At 53.8% G+C, this 20,885-nt stretch overlaps 1 protein-coding gene across 1 annotated transcript; it reads right to left on the reverse strand.

Moving 5' to 3' along the window:
* Positions 1–600: 600 nt before the first annotated feature.
* LOC132569822 (zinc finger protein 24-like) lies at positions 601–17,638 on the reverse strand. The gene is made up of 3 exons (XM_060236265.1): positions 17,579–17,638; positions 1,091–1,591; positions 601–815 (listed from the first exon to the last, which is right to left on the reverse strand). The coding sequence occupies exons 2-3, from the start codon at positions 1,511–1,513 to the stop codon at positions 615–617; spliced, it is 624 nt and encodes a 207-aa protein (XP_060092248.1). The 5' UTR covers positions 1,514–1,591; positions 17,579–17,638; the 3' UTR covers positions 601–614.
* Between the last annotated feature and the right edge of the window lie 3,247 nt (positions 17,639–20,885).

The following is a 20,885-nucleotide window of genomic DNA, read 5'->3' on the forward strand; positions in this document are numbered from 1 at the left end:
TCAGCTGAGACAGTGAATATCACCCATCACTTCTTATTGGCCTTCCCCCTTTCAGTCCATCCCTGCTGGACCTGGACAAGAGGCCAGAATCTGCCATTCTAGAAGATGATGAAGAAGATATTGGATTTATATCCCGCCCTCCACTCCGAAGAGTCTGAGAGCGGTTCACAATCTCCTTTCCCTTCCTCCCCCACAACAGACACCCTGTGAGGTGGGTGGGGCTGGAGAGGGCTCTCACAGCAGCTGTCCTTTCAAGGACCACCCTTGCTGGACCTGGACAAGAGGCCATGTTTGTGAGGCAGAATCTGTCATTCTAGTCTCTATTGTTTTCTGAAATTTTGGATATTTTATATATATTTTAACTGACTTTAATTGTTGGCTGTTTTTACGATGTAACCCATTCCGAGCCTGTCCTACGCGAAGGGCGGGCTAAAAATCGAACAAAATAAATAAATAAGTAAAGCCACCTTGAGTTTCTCTTCTGGAAGGAAGGTGAGATATGAATATTTAAATGAATAGGAGGAATCACCATGAATTTCGTGATCTCCTTTTAGAGACATCACAGTGAGTGGACATAGAGTGCCACAAATTAACTCTGTGTTGTGTGAAGGATTTTAATTTTCTTCCTCACCCCCAACTAGTTTCTCCCCATCAAATTCACAGTGTGCCACGGTTGCACCCAGCCACGACGGATCTTTACCACAGCAGAGGGCATCTTGGGCCTGCTCCGTGGCCTGCGCCCTCTGCCCTTGCTCCAAGGAAGCTCCTTCTGCCTCAGGAATTGCAGCTTCTGTCTTCACGGATGGTGCCCACATCTGAAACAGCAGAAAGGGAGAGGGGTAAGAGATGGAATGGAAGAGAGACCAAGGAAGAGAACTTGCCCCACTCCCAGACTCTGCACCCTCCCATCAGCAGATCTGGTCAGTTATCTGGAGGGATCACAAATTCTCTAGTAGAAGAGTCTGTGAAAGAGCCTGTTTAATCTCCCATTTGGATTATTAGCACTTGGACAGATGTCTGGCAGGGAACCTTTGGGAGAAGGCCAGATATGATTGCTGGAATTGGACATACCTGGATGGAGTCCCCTCACCTGTTCTGCCTGCCTCTTCTCCTCTGCCTGACTCAGGAGGAAGCCTTCGGCCAGGGCCACCGCCTGGGAACTGGTCTCCGGCCCACATTCCCTGACCCAGCTCTGCATTGGCTGGGGCAGAATGGCCAAGAGCAGCTCCAGGATCACCAGGTCCACAATCTGCTTCTTGGTGTGCCTCTCCGGCCTCAGCCACTGGCTGCAAAGTCCATGGAGCTGGCTGCAGACCTCTCGGGGCCCATTGGCCTCCTGGTAGCAGAATCGCCGGAAGCGTCTGCAATCTACATCTGAGATTGCAGTGAGCTGATCATGGGTAATTGGCACCAGGCAGTCCCAGAATTCAACATCACTCCCGGCTTGGGTGGGATGGAGGCTTTCAGTAGCTGCCTTGCCAGTCCCAGGTCCTTCTGGGTTCTGCTCTTCCATCTCTTTCCCCTTCTCTCAGGTCTCCTCTGACCGGGTAATGATGCCTTTAGTCCCTTGGGTATGAAGAGAGGCGTCTCTCTGGAAGAAAGCAAAGTCACAGACAGTCACATGAAAAGTCAAAGCGAATGGAGATACAGCACTGCATTCTCCACTGCAGGGGAAGCCAAAGTGCTTGGCATTCCGGCCAGCCAATCAGCATGAATAAGTCATCCCATTAGATCCCATTTGGGCCTCCTTTCTGCATTAAAGTTGAAAGGGACCTCCAGGGTCATCTAGTCCAACCTCCTGCACAATGCAGGAAACTCACAAACACCTCCCCCTAAATTCACAGGATCTTCATTGCTGTCAGGTGGCCATCTAGCCTCTGTTTAAAAACCTTCAAGGAAGGAGAGCCCACCACCTTCCCAGGAGGAAGCCTGTTAGAATCATAGAAGAGTTGGAAGGGACCTCCAGGAACATCTAGTCCAACCCTGCACAATGCAGGAAACTCACTAACACCTCCCCCTAAATTCACAGGATCCTCATTGCTGTCAGATGCCCATCTAGCCTCCGTTGAAAAAACTCCAAGGAAGGAGAGCCCACCACCTCCTAAGGAGGAAGCCTGTTCCACTGAGGAACCACTTTAATGGTCAGGAAGTTCTTCCTAATGTTGAGCCGGAGATTCTTTTAATTTCAACCCTACCTTCTGGGGCCACAGAAAACAATTCCACACCATCCTCTATAGGACAGCCCTTCAAGTCCTTGAAGATGGTGATCCTATCACCTCTCAGCCGCCTCCTCTGCAGGCTATACATCCCCAGCTCCTTCCACCTTTCCTCCTAGGACTGGGTCTCCAGACCCCATCTTCGTCGCCCTCCCCTGGACCCTTCCAGCTGGTCTAGCCCCTTCTTCAAATGTGGGGCCCCAAACTGAGCCCCATTTGTCTCCAGCTCAAGCTGCCCCTTTGTCTCTAGCTGCAGACAGAGCCAAGGTGTGGCCAGGGAGGCGCTTCCCTCCAGACTCCCCTCCCCCGCCCCCCACTGCAAACGGGGCTGCCAACCTCCAGGGGGGGCCTCCAGTTCTTCCCCCGGGATGACCACCCACCTCTCGCCGGCAGAGGCCAGTTTTCTGGGGGGGAGGGAGGGAGGGAGAGGGGTGGCTGTCCCCGTCTCGGGTTCCCCCCCCCCAGCTGACCCTTCCCGCCATGCACCCCCTCCCCAAATGCACAGGGACTTCCTTCCCGCCCGCCCGGGAGCTGGCAACCCCTCCCTCCCTGCAGCTGCCAGCCTGGGACTCCCCTCCGCGGCCCCCTGCCCGACACCCTCCGGCTGCTGCTGCCTGCTGGGGTTGCCAACCTCCAGGGGGGTCTCCAGCTCTCCCCCGGGAGGACCACCCACCTCCGCGGCTTCCCGCTCCTCTTCCGCGGGGCTGCAGAGCCTTCTCCGCCCCCTCCCCGCCTTCCCGGTCCTCCCGCGGCCGCTCCAGCCGCCCACTCGCTGGCTTTAACCCTCTCGGCGCTGCAGAGGAGGGAGCGAAGGCGCCCGGTCCCCTCCCGCTTGGCCAGGCTGCTGCTCAGCCCCAGATCTTGGGAGCAGACCTGACCCCGGTTGCAGGACAGGAAGGGACGGAGAGCCAAGAAGCAGACAGATGGACAGTGGCTGGATGCTGCTGCTGCAGCCCTCGGCCGGGTCAGGGGAAGGACCTAAGAGAAGCCCTGTTGGATTAGCCCAGTGGCCCAACCGCTCCAGCGCTCTTCTGTCATACAGTGGCCAAAACCCAGGGGCCCTCAGGAGGTCCATCAGTGGGGCCAGGACACTAGAAGCCCTCCTGCTGTTGCCCCCCCCCCCAGCTCGAAGAATACAGAACATCACTGCCCCAGACAGAAGAACATAAGAGAAGCCCTGTTGGATCAGGCCAGTGGCCCATGCAGTCCAACACTCTATGTCACACAGTGGCCAAAAAAAACCAGGTGCCACCACTGGGGCCGGGACACAAGAAGCCCTCCCACTATCCCCCCCCCCCCCCCCAAGCACCAAGAATACAGAACATCACTGCCCCAGACAGAAGAACATAAGAGAAGCCACGTTGGATCAGGCCAACGCTCTGTGTTGCATAAGAACAAAAGAGAAGCCCTGTTGGATCAGCCCAGTGGCCCAACCGCTCCAGCGCTCTTCTGTCATACAGTGGCCAAAACCCAGGGGCCCTCAGGAGGTCCATCAGTGGGGCCAGGACACTAGAAGCCCTCCTGCTGTTGCCCCCCCCCCCAGCACGAAGAATACAGAACATCACTGCCCCAGACAGAAGAACATAAGAGAAGCCCTGTTGGATCAGGCCAGTGGCCCATGCAGTCCAACACTCTATGTCACACAGTGGCCAAAAAAAACCAGGTGCCACCACTGGGGCCGGGACACAAGAAGCCCTCCCACTATCCCCCCCCCCCCAAGCACCAAGAATACAGAACATCACTGCCCCAGACAGAAGAACATAAGAGAAGCCACGTTGGATCAGGCCAGTGGCCCATGCAGTCCAACGCTCTGTGTTGCATAAGAACAAAAGAGAAGCCCTGTTGGATCAGCCCAGTGGCCCAACCGCTCCAGCGCTCTTCTGTCATACAGTGGCCAAAACCCAGGGGCCCTCAGGAGGTCCATCAGTGGGGCCAGGACACTAGAAGCCCTCCTGCTGTTGCCCCCCCCCCCAGCACGAAGAATACAGAACATCACTGCCCCAGACAGAAGAACATAAGAGAAGCCCTGTTGGATCAGGCCAGTGGCCCATGCAGTCCAACACTCTATGTCACACAGTGGCCAAAAAAAACCAGGTGCCACCACTGGGGCCGGGACACAAGAAGCCCTCCCACTATCCCCCCCCCCCAAGCACCAAGAATACAGAACATCACTGCCCCAGACAGAAGAACATAAGAGAAGCCACGTTGGATCAGGCCAGTGGCCCATGCAGTCCAACGCTCTGTGTTGCATAAGAACAAAAGAGAAGCCCTGTTGGATCAGCCCAGTGGCCCAACCGCTCCAGCGCTCTTCTGTCATACAGTGGCCAAAACCCAGGGGCCCTCAGGAGGTCCATCAGTGGGGCCAGGACACTAGAAGCCCTCCTGCTGTTGCCCCCCCCCCCCAGCACGAAGAATACAGAACATCACTGCCCCAGACAGAAGAACACAAGAGAAGCCCTGTTGGATCAGGCCAGTGGCCCATGCAGTCCAACACTCTATGTCACACAGTGGCCAAAAAAAACCAGGTGCCACCACTGGGGCCGGGACACAAGAAGCCCTCCCACTATCCCCCCCCCCCAAGCACCAAGAATACAGAACATCACTGCCCCAGACAGAAGAACATAAGAGAAGCCACGTTGGATCAGGCCAGTGGCCCATGCAGTCCAACGCTCTGTGTTGCATAAGAACAAAAGAGAAGCCCTGTTGGATCAGCCCAGTGGCCCAACCGCTCCAGCGCTCTTCTGTCATACAGTGGCCAAAACCCAGGGGCCCTCAGGAGGTCCATCAGTGGGGCCAGGACACTAGAAGCCCTCCTGCTGTTGCCCCCCCCCCAGCACGAAGAATACAGAACATCACTGCCCCAGACAGAAGAACATAAGAGAAGCCCTGTTGGATCAGGCCAGTGGCCCCTCCAGTCCAACGCTCTGTGTCGCATAAGAATATAGGAGAAGCCCTGTTGGATCAGGCCAGTGACCCATGCAGTCCAACACTCTATGTCACACAGTGGCCAAAAAAAACAGGAGCCACCACTGGGGCCGGGACACAAGAAGCCCTCCCACTATCCCCCCCCCCCAAGCACCAAGAATACAGAACATCACTGCCCCAGACAGAAGAACATAAGAGAAGCCACGTTGGATCAGGCCAGTGGCCCATGCAGTCCAACGCTCTGTGTCGCATAAGAATATAAGAGAAGCCCTGTTGGATCAGGCCAATGGTCCATCCAGTCCAACACTCTGTGTCACAGAAGAACATAAGAGAAGCCCTGTTAGATTAGCCCAGTGGCCCAACCGCTCCAGCGCTCTTCTGTCATACAGTGGCCAGAACCCAGGGGCCCTCAGGAGGTCCATCAGTGGGGCCAGGACACTAGAAGCCCTCCTGCTGTTGCCCCCCCCCCAGCACGAAGAATACAGAACATCACTGCCCCAGACAGAAGAACATAAGAGAAGCCCTGTTGGATCAGGCCAGTGGCCCATGCAGTCCAACGCTCTGTGTCGCATAAGAATATAAGAGAAGCCCTGTTGGATCAGGCCAGTGACCCATGCAGTCCAACACTCTATGTCACACAGTGGCCAAAAAAAACCAGGTGCCACCACTGGGGCCGGGACACAAGAAGCCCTCCCACTATCCCCCCCCCCCAAGCACCAAGAATACAGAACATCACTGCCCCAGACAGAAGAACATAAGAGAAGCCACGTTGGATCAGGCCAGTGGCCCATGCAGTCCAACGCTCTGTGTCGCATAAGAATATAAGAGAAGCCCTGTTGGATCAGGCCAATGGTCCATCCAGTCCAACACTCTGTGTCACATAAGAACATAAGAGAAGCCATGTTGGATCAGGCCAATGGCCCCTCCAGTCCAACACTCTGTGTCACATAAGAGAAGCCCTGTTGGATCAGGCCAGTGGCCCCTCCAGTCCAACACTTTGTGTCACATAAGAACATAAGAGAAGCCAAGTTGGATCAGGCCAATGGCCCCTCCAGTCCAACACTCTGTGTCACATAAGAACATAAGAGAAGCCATGTTGGATCAGGCCAATGGCCCCTCCAGTCCAACACTCTGTGTCACATAAGAACATAAGAGAAGCCCTGTTGGATCAGGCCAGTGGCCCCTCCAGTCCAACACTCTGTGTCACATAAGAACATAAGAGAAGCCATGTTGGATCAGGCCAGTGGCCCCTCCAGTCCAACACTTTGTGTCACATAAGAACATAAGAGAAGCCCTGTTGGATCAGCCCAGTGGCCCCTCCACTCCAACACTCTGTGTCACACAGTGGCCAAAACCCAGGGGCCCTCAGGAGGACCACCAGTGCGGCCAGAACCTCAGAATCCCTCCTGCTGTTGCCCCCCCCACGCCCGCCCCAGCACCAAGAATATAGAGCATCCCTGCCCCAGACAGAAGAACATAAGAGAAGCCCTGTTGGATCAGCCCAGTGGCCCATCCGCTCCAACACTCTGTGTCACACAGTGGCCAAAACCCAGGGGTCCTCAGGAGGTCCACCAGCACGGCCAGAACCTCAGAATCCCTCCTGCTGTTGCCTCCCGCCCCAGCAGCAAGAATACAGAGCATCACTGCCCCAGACAGAAGAACTTAAGAGAAGCCATGTTGGATCAGGCCAATGGCCCATCCAGTCCAACACTCTGTGTCACACACTGGCCAAAATATCAAGGTGCCATCAGGAGGTCCACCAGTGGGGCCAGAACCTCAGAATCCCTCCTGCTGTTGTCCCCCACCCCCGCCCCAGCACCAAGAACACAGAGCATCCCTGCCCCAGACAGAAGAACATAAGAGAAGCCCTATTGGATCAGCCCTGTGGCCCATCCGCTCCAACACGCTGTGCCACACAGTGGCCAGAAACCCAGATGCCATCAGGAGGTCCATCAGTGGGACCAGGACACTAGAAGTCCTCCCACAGTTGCCCCTCCAAAACACCAAGAATACAGAGCATCCCTGCCCCAGACAGAACATAAGAGAAGCCCTGTTGGATCAGCCCAGTGGCCCATCCGCTCCAACACTCTGTGTCACACGGTGGCCAAAAAACCAGGCACCATCAGGAGGTCCATCAGTGGGGCCAGAACACTAGAAGCCCTCCCACTATTTCCCCCCCACATCAAGCACCTAGAATACACAGCATCACTGCCCCAGACAGAATAACATAAGATAAGCCCTGTTGGATCAGGCCAGTGGCCCATCCGCTCCAGCGCTCTTCTGCCACACTGTGGCCAGAACCCAGGGGTCCTCAGGAGGTCCACCAGCAGCGCCAGAACCTCAGAATTCCTCCTGCTGTTGTCCCCAGCACCAAGAATGCAGAGCATCACTGCCCCAGATAAAGAACATAAGAGTTGGATCAGGACAACTGGCCCCTCCACTCCAACACTCTGCGTCACACAGTGGCCAACAAACCAGGTGCCATCAGGAGGTCCATCAGTGGGACCAGGACACTAGAAGTCCTCCCACTGTTGCCACTCCGAAACACCAAGAATACGGAGCATCACTTGCCCCAGACAGAGAGTTCCACCTATGCCTTGTGGCTAATAGCCACTGATGGACCTCTGCTCCATATGTTGATCCAATCCCCTCAGGAAGTTGGCTATGCTTGTAGCCGCCACAACCTCCTGTGGCAGTGAATTCCACGTTAATTCCCCATTGGGTGAAGAAGAGCTTCCTTTTATCCGTTCTAACCTGACTGCTCATCAATTTCATTGAGCGCCCACGAGCCCCAAGCGTTTTAAACTTTCTTCATAGGGAAAGTGTTCCAACCCTTGAATCATTCTAGTTGCCCTTTTCTGGACTTTTTCCAACGCTGTAATATCTTTTTTGGGTTCTGAGCAGAGAGTTCAGATCACAATACTGCAGTACTGCTGCTTGACCACTCTTTGGAGATTATGACCATGCAGCAGGGTGAGAGATTTCATCTCACTACTTTAATTTGGAAAGGTATCCGCATTACGGTTGCTAAAAGGCCTGAAAGGGTGGGGGAGGGGATCATCTGAAGAGATAAATAACAACCCATCGTACCTCTGTTTCCCCCTTCAGGCAGTGAGCAACCCTAGAAAACAAAACTCAATTTAGGAAGGGGCACAGCTCAGATTAAAGAGATGATGATTTGCACCAGGCAAATCAGACTTTGTGTTTTCTGTGTTCAGCAGGTTTTTAATGAGTTGGTCTTCATTAAATCCACAGGAGGCTTGGAAGGACACTGAGTGCCCTTTAGCAGGTCACATTTTCAGGCTAACCGACCTTGCCAGAGAGCTTTAAGGACTGGGGTTTTGGGGGGGGGGGGGGAGTCCGTATTCAAAGAGATTTGTTTGATAGGTGTGGAAATCTCATGACTTTTACATTTATTTATTTCTAAGTGGGCAGGGACTTGGGGGATGCATCTCATCCCCCCACACACACACACACCGTTTCATATTTCCCTTTCCCAAAAGACCTCCTTTTCTCATGCTTCCTTCTCCTTCCCACCCCATAGCCAACCTATATTTTCTGCCCCCGTCTTCAGCTTTGGTGTAGTGGTGAAGTGCGCAGGAGAACCGGGTTTGATTCTCCACTCCTCCACTTGCAGCTCCTGGAATGGGCTTGGGTCAGCCATAGTGGTTAAGTGCACAGACTCTACTCTGGGAGAACTGGGTTTGATTCCTCATACCTCCACTTGCACCTGCTGGAATGGCCTTGGGTCATCCATAGCTCTCGCAGTTGTCCTTGAAAGGGCAGCTGCTGTGAGGGGGTGAACAAACATGTGGACAAAGGAGACCCGATGGATGTTGTTTACCTTGACTTCCAGAAAGCTTTTGATAAAGTTCCTCATCAAAGGCTCCTTAGAAAGCTTGAGAGTCATGGAGTAAAAGGACAGGTCCTGTTGTGGATCAAAAAGTGCGGGGTGCGGTCGGTGAACCTGATAAGGCCGGCGGTAAGGAGGGATGGAGCGAAACAGCAGGAGAAGACGGGGCGAAGTACCGCGGCAGCTGCGCTGCTAATGGGACGACGGCCCCCATCTCCCCCCCCCCCTTCCCTCCCCCCCCCCCCCGACGAGGGTTGTGGGGAAAAACCTCGAGCTGGAATAAGCTGCGACGGCCTGTGGGGTGAGCTGCAATCAGAGGAGCAAAACGGTTGGATAATACGCTGCGCCCTGAGTAAGAGCCCAGCTCCCCCCCCCTCTTCCCTCAAAGTAAGAACGAAGTGCTTTCCTGCACTTCATGGGAACCCTACGAACGCTGACGCACTTTAACACAGATGCACTTTGGAAACTGACTAACAACAAGAAAGAGAGCTTGCACTTTACTTTCCAATTATAGCACTTTACTCCTCAACCCTGAGTATTCTAACTACCAATTTTTGTGACTGGCTATTTATTAACCAACTACCAATTTGTAATTAATTTATAGTTATTTAACTTGTATTTATTGATTAGCTAAGTGGATTTATTCATGGCAACTTAATTGGAGATAGTTAGTGGGTAAGGTTTTTAATTAAGGAGCTTATAGACGTTTAAATTAACTTATTGTTAGCTAAGGAGTTATAGGTGAATTAGGGAGAAGGACAGATTGAATAACTAGGGGTTATTGGTGGTTGGCTGGTGGAGGGCGAATTGCTATTGGTAATAATAGGGTTGAATGGGGATAGGAATAGATTGGTATACTTCTATAGCTCAGCCAGTTGATGAGCTGGTTCTTACCTGCAGGAGATGGCTGGCTCGGGGATTCCAGTGCTCCTGGGGAGGGGAAGGTACGACGGTGGGAGCAGGCAGACTAATAGGGGAAGGAGGCCGAGACATAGTAGTGCTCGCCCACCTTCCTGCCTGTGTCCCATCCCGATGGTGACAGGTAGTGGGGCCAGGCGATCTTACCCACCCCCGACACTGGTGTTATGTAATGCCAGGTCCATTAATAACAAGACTGCTGTCCTCCGGGATTTCTTATTGGAACAGGAGGCGGACCTGGCTTGCGTGACCGAGACCTGGATGCGCGATGGGGAGACTGTAGCCCTCTCCCAAATGGCGCCCCCGGGATACTCGGTCTTTCACCAGTCCCGGACCAGTGGGCGGGGGGGAGGAGTGGCACTTCTCATACGAGAGGCTTACTCCTTTAGGGCTCTCCCGGACCCGGAGATCAGGGGTGTTGAGTGTGTCGGCCTGAGGTGGGACGTTGGGGAGGGGTTGGCGATCTGGCTGGTGTACCGTCCGCCTAACGCACCGGCCGGCGCCTTATCATCCCTGATGGAGGCCGTGGCGGGCTGGGCATTGGAGCACCCAAGGCTATTGGTCTTGGGTGACTTCAATGTTCATGCCGATGACGCGGCCTCCACTCAGGCGATGGACCTGGTGTCATCCATGGCGACACTGGGACTCTCCCAAGTTGTTACAACGCCCACTCATCGGGCGGGGCACATGTTAGACCTGGTCTTCGCGGCGGGAGTTTTAGTGGACGATATGACTGCTACAGCAGTGCCATGGTCGGACCACTATGCCCTTAAGGCTCGTGTGGGTGTGCCACCCCAAACCTGTTTAGGCGGAGAGCGTATTTTAGCTCGCCCGCGGAGCCTGATGGACCCGGAACGGTTCCTGACGGCCCTACGGGACCCTGAGCCCCCTGGCGATTCCTTGGATGGTCTGGTGGAGTCCTGGAATGATAGACTCTCCAGAGCTATCGAAGAAATCGCACCTAGGCGTCCTCTGCGCCCCCGTTTGAAGTCGACTCCCTGGTATAACCAGGGTTTGCGGCGACTAAAACGGGAACTCAGACGATTAGAGAGGCAATGGCGGTGTACTCGAGATGAAGCGACTCAAACATCTTATAGAGAGATTTTGAAGTCCTATGAGGTGGCAATCAAAACTGCAAAGAGAACATACTTTGCAGCTGAGATTGCGTCCGCAACGTCGCGCCCGGCACAATTATTTAGCATAATTCGGAATCTAACAACACTGCCTCAGGGCAGACTAAACTGTAAGGAATTGGAGATTGGCTGTGAGGCTTTTGTGAACTTCTTTGCGGACAAGATCGCGTCGCTCCGCCTTGACCTCCCTGCCACATTGGAGGCAGTTAGTGAAACCGAGGCTCCGGGCCTGTCTTCGGATTATGTTCTGGATGGTTTCAGCCCTCTCAGTTTGGAGGAAGTTGACAGGATCCTCTTATCTGCACGCCCGACAACTTGTAAATTGGACCCGTGCCCCTCCTGGCTCATTAAATCTTGCCAGAGGGAGCTTAGATATCCTGTACGGGATATCATAAATAGATCCCTCGCGGAAGGGCAATTTCCAACACAGCTTAAAGAAGCGGTGGTCCGCCCCCTCTTAAAAAAAACATCTCTAGATCCGGCCCAATTGGCTCACTATCGGCCCGTTTCGAATTTGCCCTATTTGGGCAAACTTATTGAGAGGGCAGTGGCGATGCAGTTACAGACCTTCCTGGATGACGCTTCCGTCCTTGATTCTCTTCAGTCCGGCTTTCGCCCGGGCCATGGGACGGAGACGGTGCTGGTCGCCTTAGTAGATGACCTGCAACGGCATCTGGATCGGGGCGGCTCGGCGGTACTGATGTTGTTGGACCTATCGGCAGCGTTCGATACGGTCGACCATCAGTTACTTGCCCGCCGCCTCGCCGACGTGGGGATTCAGGGGTTGGCCTTGCAATGGCTTTCCTCTTTCCTTGAAGGTCGGGGACAGAGGGTAGCGATTGGGGATGAGCTGTCCCGGAGGCACTCGCTTGATTGCGGGGTGCCTCAGGGTGCGGTTCTTTCCCTGATGTTATTTAACATCTACATGCGTCCCCTCGCCCAGATTGCCCGAAGGTACGGGCTGGGTTGTCACCAGTATGCTGATGACACCCAGCTCTATCTGCTTATGGACGGCCGGCCGGTCTCCGCCCCACAAAATCTGGACCGGGCGCTACAGGCTGTGGCTGGGTGGCTCAAACAGAGCGGGCTGAGGCTAAACCCAGCGAAGACAGAGGTCCTTTGCTTGGGCCGTCGTGGCCCAGGGGGGGAAATACCCCTTCCGGTTTTTGACGGTGCGCCGCTGATGGCGGCGCACAGGGTCAGGAGCCTGGGGGTACTTCTGGAGCCTTCCTTAACTATGGAGGCCCAGATAGCAGCCACTGCCAAGTCCGCATTCTTCCATCTTAGGCGGGCTAGACAGCTGGCTCCCTTCCTGGAACGCGACGATCTAGCAACGGTGATCCATGCTACGGTCACCTCGAGGCTGGACTACTGCAATGCCTTCTACATGGGGCTGCCCCTGTGTCGAACCCGGAAATTGCAGCTGGTGCAGAACGCCGCCGCCCGGTTGTTATTGGGGCTCCCAAGGTGGGAGCACATTCAGCCGGGACTTCGGGCGCTGCACTGGCTGCCAATATCCTACCGAGTTCGATACAAGGTGCTGGTTATTACCTTTAAAGCCCTATATGGTCTAGGACCTGCCTACCTGAGGGACCGTCTCTCCCCGCATGTTCCCCAGAGAGCACTGAGATCGGGATCTCAAAATCTTTTGGTTGTCCCCGGGCCAAAGGAGGCCCGCTTGAAGATCACAAGAGACCGGGCCTTCTCTGTAATGGCTCCATTTTGGTGGAACCAGCTGCCGGAGGAGGTAAGGGCCCTGCGGGATCTCACCCAATTCCGCAGGGCCTGTAAGACAGTCCTCTTCCGGCTGGCCCACAACTAACGGCCCTGTATACCGACTACTGAATGCTGTATATTGTATACTGAATTTTTATCTGAAGCTGAATAGAGTGTAGCTCCACGACTGCTGGCTGTTTTAATGATGTATAGTTATAACAAATGTTTGATTTTAATTATATATTGTGAAATGTTAATTTAAATTGTAATTTTATATTTTTATGTTAGTTTTATATATGTTGTAAGCCGCCCTGAGCCACTCGGTGGGAAGGGCGGGATATAAATCCCAGATAAATAAATAAAATAAATAAATAAAAACTGGCTGAGTAATAGGAAGCAGAGAGTGAGTATAAATGGGCAGTCTTCGCAGTGGAGGACGATAAGCAGTGGGGTGCCACAGGGCTCGGTACTGGGTCCCATGCTCTTTAACTTGTTCATAAATGATTTAGAGTTGGGAGTGAGCAGTGAAGTTGCCAAATTTGCGGATGACACTAAATTGTTCAGGGTGGTGAGAACCAGAGAGGATTGTGAGGAACTCCAAAGGGATCTGTTGAGGCTGGGTGAGTGGGCGTCAACGTGGCAGATGCGGTTCAATGTGGCCAAGTGCAAAGTAATGCACATTGGGGCCAAGAATCCCAGCTACAAATACAAGTTGATGGGGTGTGAACTGGCAGAGACTGACCATGAGAGAGATCTTGGGGTCGTGGTAGATAATTCACTGAAAATGTCAAGACAGTGTGCGTTTGCAATAAAAAAGGCCAACGCCATGCTGGGAATTATTAGGAAGGGAATTGAAAACAAATCAGCCAGTATCATAATGCCCCTGTATAAATCGATGGTGCGGTCTCATTTGGAGTACTGTGTGCAGTTCTGGTCGCCGCACCTCAAAAAGGATATTATAGCATTGGAGAAAGTTCAGAAAAGGGCAACTAGAATGATTAAAGGGCTGGAACACCTTCCCTATGAAGAAAGGTTGAAACGCTTAGGGCTCTTTAGCTTGGAGAAACGTCGACTGAGGGGTGACATGATAGAGGTTTACAAGATAATGCATGGGATGGAGAAAGTAGAGAAAGAAGTACTTTTCTCCCTTTCTCACAATACAAGAACTCGTGGGCATTTGATTAAATTGCTGAGCAGACAGGTTAAAACGGATAAAAGGAAGTACTTCTTCACCCAAAGGGTGATTAACATGTGGAATTCGCTGCCACAGGAGGTGGTGGCGGCCACAAGCATGGCCACCTTCAAGAGGGGGTTAGATAAAAATATGGAGCAGAGGTCCATCAGTGGCTATTAGCCACAGTGTGTGTGTGTGTGTATATATATATTTGGCCGCTGTGTGACACAGAATGTTGGACTAGATGGGCCATTGGCCTGATCTAACATGGCTTCTCTTATGTTCTTATGTGAGAGCTCTCTCAGCCCCACCCACCTCACAGGGTGTCTGTTGTGAGGGAGGACGCTAAAAGAGATTGTGAGCCACTCTGAGATTCAGAGTATGGGACGGGGTATAAACAATATCTTCTTCCTTCCTCTCTCCCCGTTCAGCATCCTCTACCTTGGAAAACTAAAGCCCAGTTCTGTGCTGCCGGCCACTAGGTCAGCCCCTCCAGAACTTCGGGGGGGGGGGGGGGAGAGCCTCACTTTCCCCTATGAGCCAGTTTGGTATAGTGCTTAGGAGTACGGACTCTAATTGGTAGTACATGAACACCTAGTTTCTTTAAATGAAACTAAGTCCTCAGGGCCAGATGAATAGCATCCAAGGGTTCTAAAAGAGCTTGGGGATGTAATTTCTGAGTCTCTGGCTATTATTTTTGAAAATTCTTGGAGAACAGGAGAGGTGCCGGAAGATTGGAGGCGGGCAAATGTTGTCCCCATCTTCAAGGAGGGGAAAAAAGAGGATCCGGGTAACTACCGACATGTCAGCTGGACGTCTATACCTGCAAAAGTTTTAGAACAAATCATCAGTCGGTCCTGGAACATTTAGAAAGAATGAATGTGATTACTAAGAGCCAGCATGGTTTTCTCAAGAACAAGTCATGTCAGACTAACCTGATCTCTTTTTTTGAGAAAGTGACTACCTTGCTGGATTGGTGAAATGCTGTAGACATCATTTATCTTGATTTTAGTAAGGCTTTTGATAAGGTTCCACATACTATCCTTGTTGACAAGTTGGTAAAATGTGGTTTGGATCCTGTTACTGTTAGGTGGATCTGTAACTGGCTGACAGATTGCACCCAAAGAGTGCTTGTGAATGGCTCCTCATCTTCTTGAAGTGGAGTGACAAGGGGAGTGCCTCAAGGATCTGTCCTGGGACCTGTATTGTTCAACATCTTTATAAATGATCTGGATGAAGGAATAGAGGGAATGCTTACTAAATTTGCAGATGATACTAAATTGGGAGGGGTTGCAAACACAGAAGACAACAGAAACAGGATACAGGATGACCTTCAGGCTGGAAAACTGGGCTAAAACCAATAAAATAAATTTTAGCAGGGATAAATGTAAAGTTCTGCATTTAGGTAGGAAAAATCCAATGCATGGTATAGGATGGGGGAGACTTGTCTTAGTAGTATGTGCGATCTAGGGGGTCTTAGTGGATCATACGCAGAACATGAGTCAACAGTGTGATGCGGTGGCTAAAAAGGCAAATGCAATTTTGGGCTGTATCAACAAAAGTATAGTGTGCAGATCACATGATGTGATGGTATCCTCTCAAGTTCCCCTCCCCCCAGCTGGCCCTTCCCGCCATGCACCCACTCCCCCAATAGCCAGGGACTTCCCGCCCGGGAGCTTTCAACCCCCTCCCTCTCTCTGACAAGATGGACATTCCTGACTAAGAGACTGAGGGATCATGGCCTACCAAATAGGCCCTGTTAAAATCATAATGGATCCACTGCTGCTAACGTTCCCTTCTAGTCAACTCCCCTGCCCCCTTTTTCTTCTTTTGAATTGTAACTGGTGTGAATGAAACAGTCTGCGCCTTCTCAGGGCTCAGAGGTGGGAGGAAGCTATGCACGAGAATACAAGGCCAGTTGGTCGGCTATCGCCTGAGACCGTATCTAGTAGTTGTGTGTGAATGTTCCTTCCTGTGAAGCCCCCGCCCGTAGGTATGCAATGTATCAATGTATTGGCTTCATTCTTAGCAAGCTAGAGGCTTGCGCCAGAGTACCAGTATCAATAAATGCAGTCTTAGTATCAACTTTGACTCGTTCTTTAATCCCTCGACTTGACACCCTCCACCTGCCAGCCTGGGACTCCCCTCCGAGGCCCCCTGCCCGACACCCTACGGCTGCTGCTGCACAGGGGAGGGCAGGAGGAGTGCCTGCTGGGGTTGCCAACCTCCAGGCGGGTCTCCAGCTCTCCCGCAGGATGATCACCCACCTCTCGCCTGCAGAGGCCAGCTTTCTTGGGGGGAAGCTCTGACCCCGGAGGGAGGGTGGGAGAGGGGTGGCTTCCTCCTCTCAAGTTCCCCTTCCCCAGCTGCCCCTTCCCGCCATGCCCCCCTCCACCAATGCCCAGGGACTTCCTTCCCGCCCGCCCGGGAGCTGGCAACCCCTCCCTCCAGCTGCCAGCCTGGGACTCCCCTCCGAGGCCCCCTGCCCGACACCCTCCGGCTGCTGCTGCAGAGGGAAGGGCAGGAGGAGTGCCTGGTGCGGTTGCCAACCTCCAGGGGGGCCTCCAGCTCTCCACCCGGGAGGGCCACCCACCTCCTGCCGGGAGAGACCAGCTCACCGGGAGGAAACCCTGGCACCGAGGGGGGAGCATGGAGGCACTGGCTGTCCCCGTCTCGGGTTCCCCCCCCCAGCTGGCCCTTCCCGCCATGCACCCCTCCCCCAATGCCCAGGGACTTCCCGCCCGGGAGCTGGCAACCCCTCCCTGCAGCTGCCAGCCTGGGCCTCCCCTCCGAGGCCCCCTGCCCGACACCCTCCGGCTGCTGCTGCCTGCTGGGGTTGCCAACCTCCAGGGGGGTCTCCAGCTTTCCCCCGGGAGGACCACCCACCTCTCGCCGGCAGAGGCCAGCTTTCTTGGGGGGAAGCTCTGACCCCGGAGGGAGGGTGGAAGAGGGGTGGCTTCCTCCTCTCAAGTTCCCCCCCCCCAGCTGGCCCTCCCCGCCATGCACCCCTCCCCCAATGCCCAGGGACTTCCTTCCCGCCCGCCCGGGAGCTGGCAACCCTGCCCGACACCCTCCGGCTGCTGCTGCCTGCTGGGGTTGCCAACCTCCAGGGGGGTCTCCAGCTCTCCCCCGGGAGGACCACCCACCTCTCGCCGGCAGAGCCCAGCTTTCTTGGGGGGAAGCTCTGACCCCGGAGGGAGGGTGGAAGAGGGGTGGCTTCCTCCTCTCAAGTTCCCCTTCCCCAGCTGGCCCTTCCCGCCATGCACCCCCTCCCCCAATGCCCAGGGACTTCCTTCCCGCCCGGGAGCTGGCAGCCCCTCCCTCCCTGCACCTGCCAGCCTGGGACTCCCCTCCGAGGCCCCCTGCCCGACACCCTCCGGCTGCTGCTGCAGAGGGGAGGCAGAAGGAGTGCCTGGAGGGGTTGCCAACCTCTAGGGGGGTCTCCAGCTCTCTCCCCGGGATGACCACCCACCTCCTGCCGGCAGAGGTTGGCTCTCCGCAAGCAAACTCTGGCACCGGGAGAGGGGAGGACTCTGCGGCACTGGCTGTCCCCGTCTCGGGATCCCCTCCCCCAGCTGGCCCTTCCCGCCATGCACCCCCTCCCCCAATGCCCAGGGACTCGCCCTGCAAGCCTGGGACTCACCTCCGGCGCATGCGCGGCTTCCCGCTCCTCTTCCGCGGGCTGCAGACCCTGCTCCGCCCCCTCCCCGCCCAAAAGGAGAAGGGCTTCCCGGTCCTCCCGCGGCCGCTCCAGCCGCCCACTCGGTGGCTTTAACCCTCTCGGCGCTGCAGAGGGAGGAAAGAGGAGCTCCGGCTGCTGCTCAGGGCTTGGGTGGCTCTTCTGCACCAGATCTGGGGAGGCTGCAGGGCAGGAAGGGGCAGAGAGCCACGAAGGGACAGAGAGCCACGAGGTGCGGTCTCATTTGGAGTACTGTGTGCAGTTCTGGTCGCCGCACCTCAAAAAGGATATTATAGCATTGGAGAAAGTCCAGAGAAGGGCAACTAAAATGATTAAAGGGCTGGAACAACTTCCCTATGAAGAAAGGTTGAAACGCTTAGGGCTCTTTAGCTTGGAGAAACTTCGACTGAGGGGTGACATGATAGAGGTTTACAAGATAATGCATGGGATGGAGAAAGTAGAGAAAGAAGTACTTTTCTCCCTTTCTCACAATACAAGAACTCGTGGGCATTCGATGAAATTGCTGAGCAGACAGGTTAAAACGGATAAAAGGAAGTCCTTCTTCACCCAAAGGGTGATTAACATGTGGAATTCACTGCCACAGGAGGTGGTGGCGGCCACAAGCATGGCCACCTTCAAGAGGGGGTTAGATAAAAATATGGAGCAGAGGTCCATCAGTGGCTATTAGCCACAGTGTGTGTGTGTGTGTGTGTATATCTCGGCTTGGCTTCGCGAACGAAGATTTAAGAAGGGTGCAATAGTCCACGTCTGCTGCAGGCTCGCTGGTGGCTGACAAGACCAATGCGGGACAGGTAGGTCCGGCCACAGTGGCTGCAGGGAAAAGTCTGATTTGGGGATATATATATATATATATATATATATATATATATATATATATATATATATATATATATATATATATATATATATATATATATATTTGGCCGCTGTGTGACACAGAATGTTGGACTAGATGGGCCATTGGCCTGATCTAACATGGCTTCTCTTATGTTCTTATGAAGCAGACAGATGGACAGTGGCTGGATGCTGCTGCTGCAGCCCTCGGCCAGGTCAGGGGAAGGACCTAAGAGAAGCCCTGTTGCCTCCCGCCCCAGCACCAAGAATACAGAGCATCGCTGCCCCAGACAGAAGAACATAAGGGAAGCCCTGTTGGATCAGCCCAATGGCCCATGCAGTCCAACACTCTGTGTCTCATAAGAACATAAGAGAAGCCCTGTTGGATCAGCCCAGTGGCCCATCCGCTCCAACACTCTGTGTCACACAGTGGCCAAAAACACAGGTGCCATCAGGGGCCAGGACACTAGAAGCCCTCCCACTATTTCCCCTCAAGCACCAAGAATACAGAGCATCACTGCCCCAGACAGAGTTCTATTCATACCCTTTGGACCTATGCTCCAGATGTTTATCCAGCCCTCTCTTGAAGCTGTCTATGCTTGCAGCTGCCCCCACCTCCTGTGGCCATGAATTCCACGTGTTAATCACCCTTTGGGTGAAGAAGGACTTCCTTTTATCCGTTCTCACCGGACTGCTCAGCAATTTCATTGAGTGTCCATCAGTTCTTGTATTGTGAGAAAGGGAGGAAAGTTCTTCTCTTTCCACCTTCTCTATCCCATGCAGAATCTTGCAAACCTCCTCCTCTAGCACCTGGGTGGCAAAGCAGCTTGTTGGGCCCCTCAAGCTGCGGTCAGAGAGTGGAAGGTGCCGGGGGTGGGGGGCAGGGAGACCCTTGGTTGATTGAGCAGCAGAGGAAAAGGAAGAAGAGGAACCTCCTGATGACACTTGGGATGGTTTTTTTAGCCACTTTGTGACACAGAGTGTTGGACTGGATGGGCCACTGGCCTGATCCAAGAGGGCTTCTCTTACGTTCTTATGTTTAAGAAGAACTGCAGATTTATACCCCTCCCTTCTCTCTGAATCAGAGACTCAGAGCGGCTTACAATCTCCTTCTTTTATCTTCTCCCCCCACAACAGACAACCTGTGAGGTGGGTGGGGCTGAGAGGGCTCTCACAGCAGCTGCCTTTTCAAGAACAACTCCTCCCCCTCCTGTGTGTCCACCAACATCTTCACCTCTGTTTCCCGGGCCTCCCATCTCTACTCCCCCTCCCCCAAGAGGGGCTGCTAGCGCTTCTCTCCCAGTGCCACTCCCCCCGCCACGCCCAACTGATGTGAAAGGTCCCTTTGCTCTAAAGTAAGGTCGTAGATCGTTTGTCAAATTATGAGGCTGGCTGGAAGATAGGGTTGCCAGCTCTGGGATGGGAAATTCCTCGAGATCTGGAGAGAGCAGGGAGGAACCTCAGTGGGGTCTAATGCCAGAGAGTACCCCCCCCCCCGCTCCAAAGCAGCCATTTCCCCCCAGGGAACGGATCTCTGTGGCCTGGATATCACTTGCAATTCTGGGAGATCTCCAGGCCCCACCTGGAGGTTGGCAACTCCCACAGGGCAGGGTGCCAGCACACTTTGCGGAAGAAGTGGTATCTTGCCACCAAGATCAGAGCCTCGCTTTTTGGCTCATCACTGGAAGTGCCCGCTTTCACGCCATGTGCCAGAAAAACTGCTACCACATACGCCTCAGTCATTGGACTTTGATCCCCCCCCCCCAAACATTTACAGTGAGTCTGAGTAGAAAATATGAAGCCAGAGGGGCTGAGGCAACATAAGGCAGCTTCATGAGTTCATGCATTACTGGGGAGGGGCTGAGCGGGAGAGCACCTGCTTGGCACGCAGAAGGTCCCCGGGTTCAATTCCTGGAATTCCCAGTAGAACAAAGCAGGAGTCCAAGAACAACTCCTGCCCCCCCCCCTCCCGTGTCCCTTTATTCTGGATTGCATTAGCGTGGGATCAACAGAAGTATAGTGTCCAAATCACATGATGTGATGGGATCGCTTTATTCTGCTCTGGTAAGACGTCATCTGGAGTATTGTGTTCAGTTTTGGACCCACATTTTAAGAATGATCTAGACAAGCTGGAACGGGTCCAGAGGAGGGCGACAAAGATGGTGAGGGGTCTGGAGACCAAGTCCTATGAGGAAAGGTTGAAGGAGCTGGGGATGTTTAGCCTGGAGAGGAGGTGGCTGAGAGGTGATAGGATCACCATCTTCAAGTCCTTGAAGGGCTGTCATATAGACGATGCTGTAGAATTGTTTTCTGTGGCCCCGGAAGGTTGGACAAGAACCAATGGGTTGAAGTTAGATCAAAAGAGTTTCTGTCTCAACATTAGGAAGAACTTCCTGACCGTTAGAGCGGTTCCTCA

The sequence above is a fragment of the Heteronotia binoei genome, chromosome 4, assembly GCF_032191835.1.
Source record: "Heteronotia binoei isolate CCM8104 ecotype False Entrance Well chromosome 4, APGP_CSIRO_Hbin_v1, whole genome shotgun sequence".
Lineage (NCBI taxonomy): Eukaryota > Metazoa > Chordata > Lepidosauria > Squamata > Gekkonidae > Heteronotia > Heteronotia binoei.

Excerpts from the sequence above, each read along its gene's own strand:
- LOC132569822 (XM_060236265.1), bottom strand. The coding sequence starts at position 1,513 with ATGGAAGAGCAGAACCCAGAAGGACCTGGGACTGGCAAGGCAGCTACT. Across the intron at positions 816-1,090 it reads AGAAGAGGCAGGCAGAACAG|ATGTGGGCACCATCCGTGAA; the intron begins GTGAGGGGACTC and ends CTGCTGTTTCAG.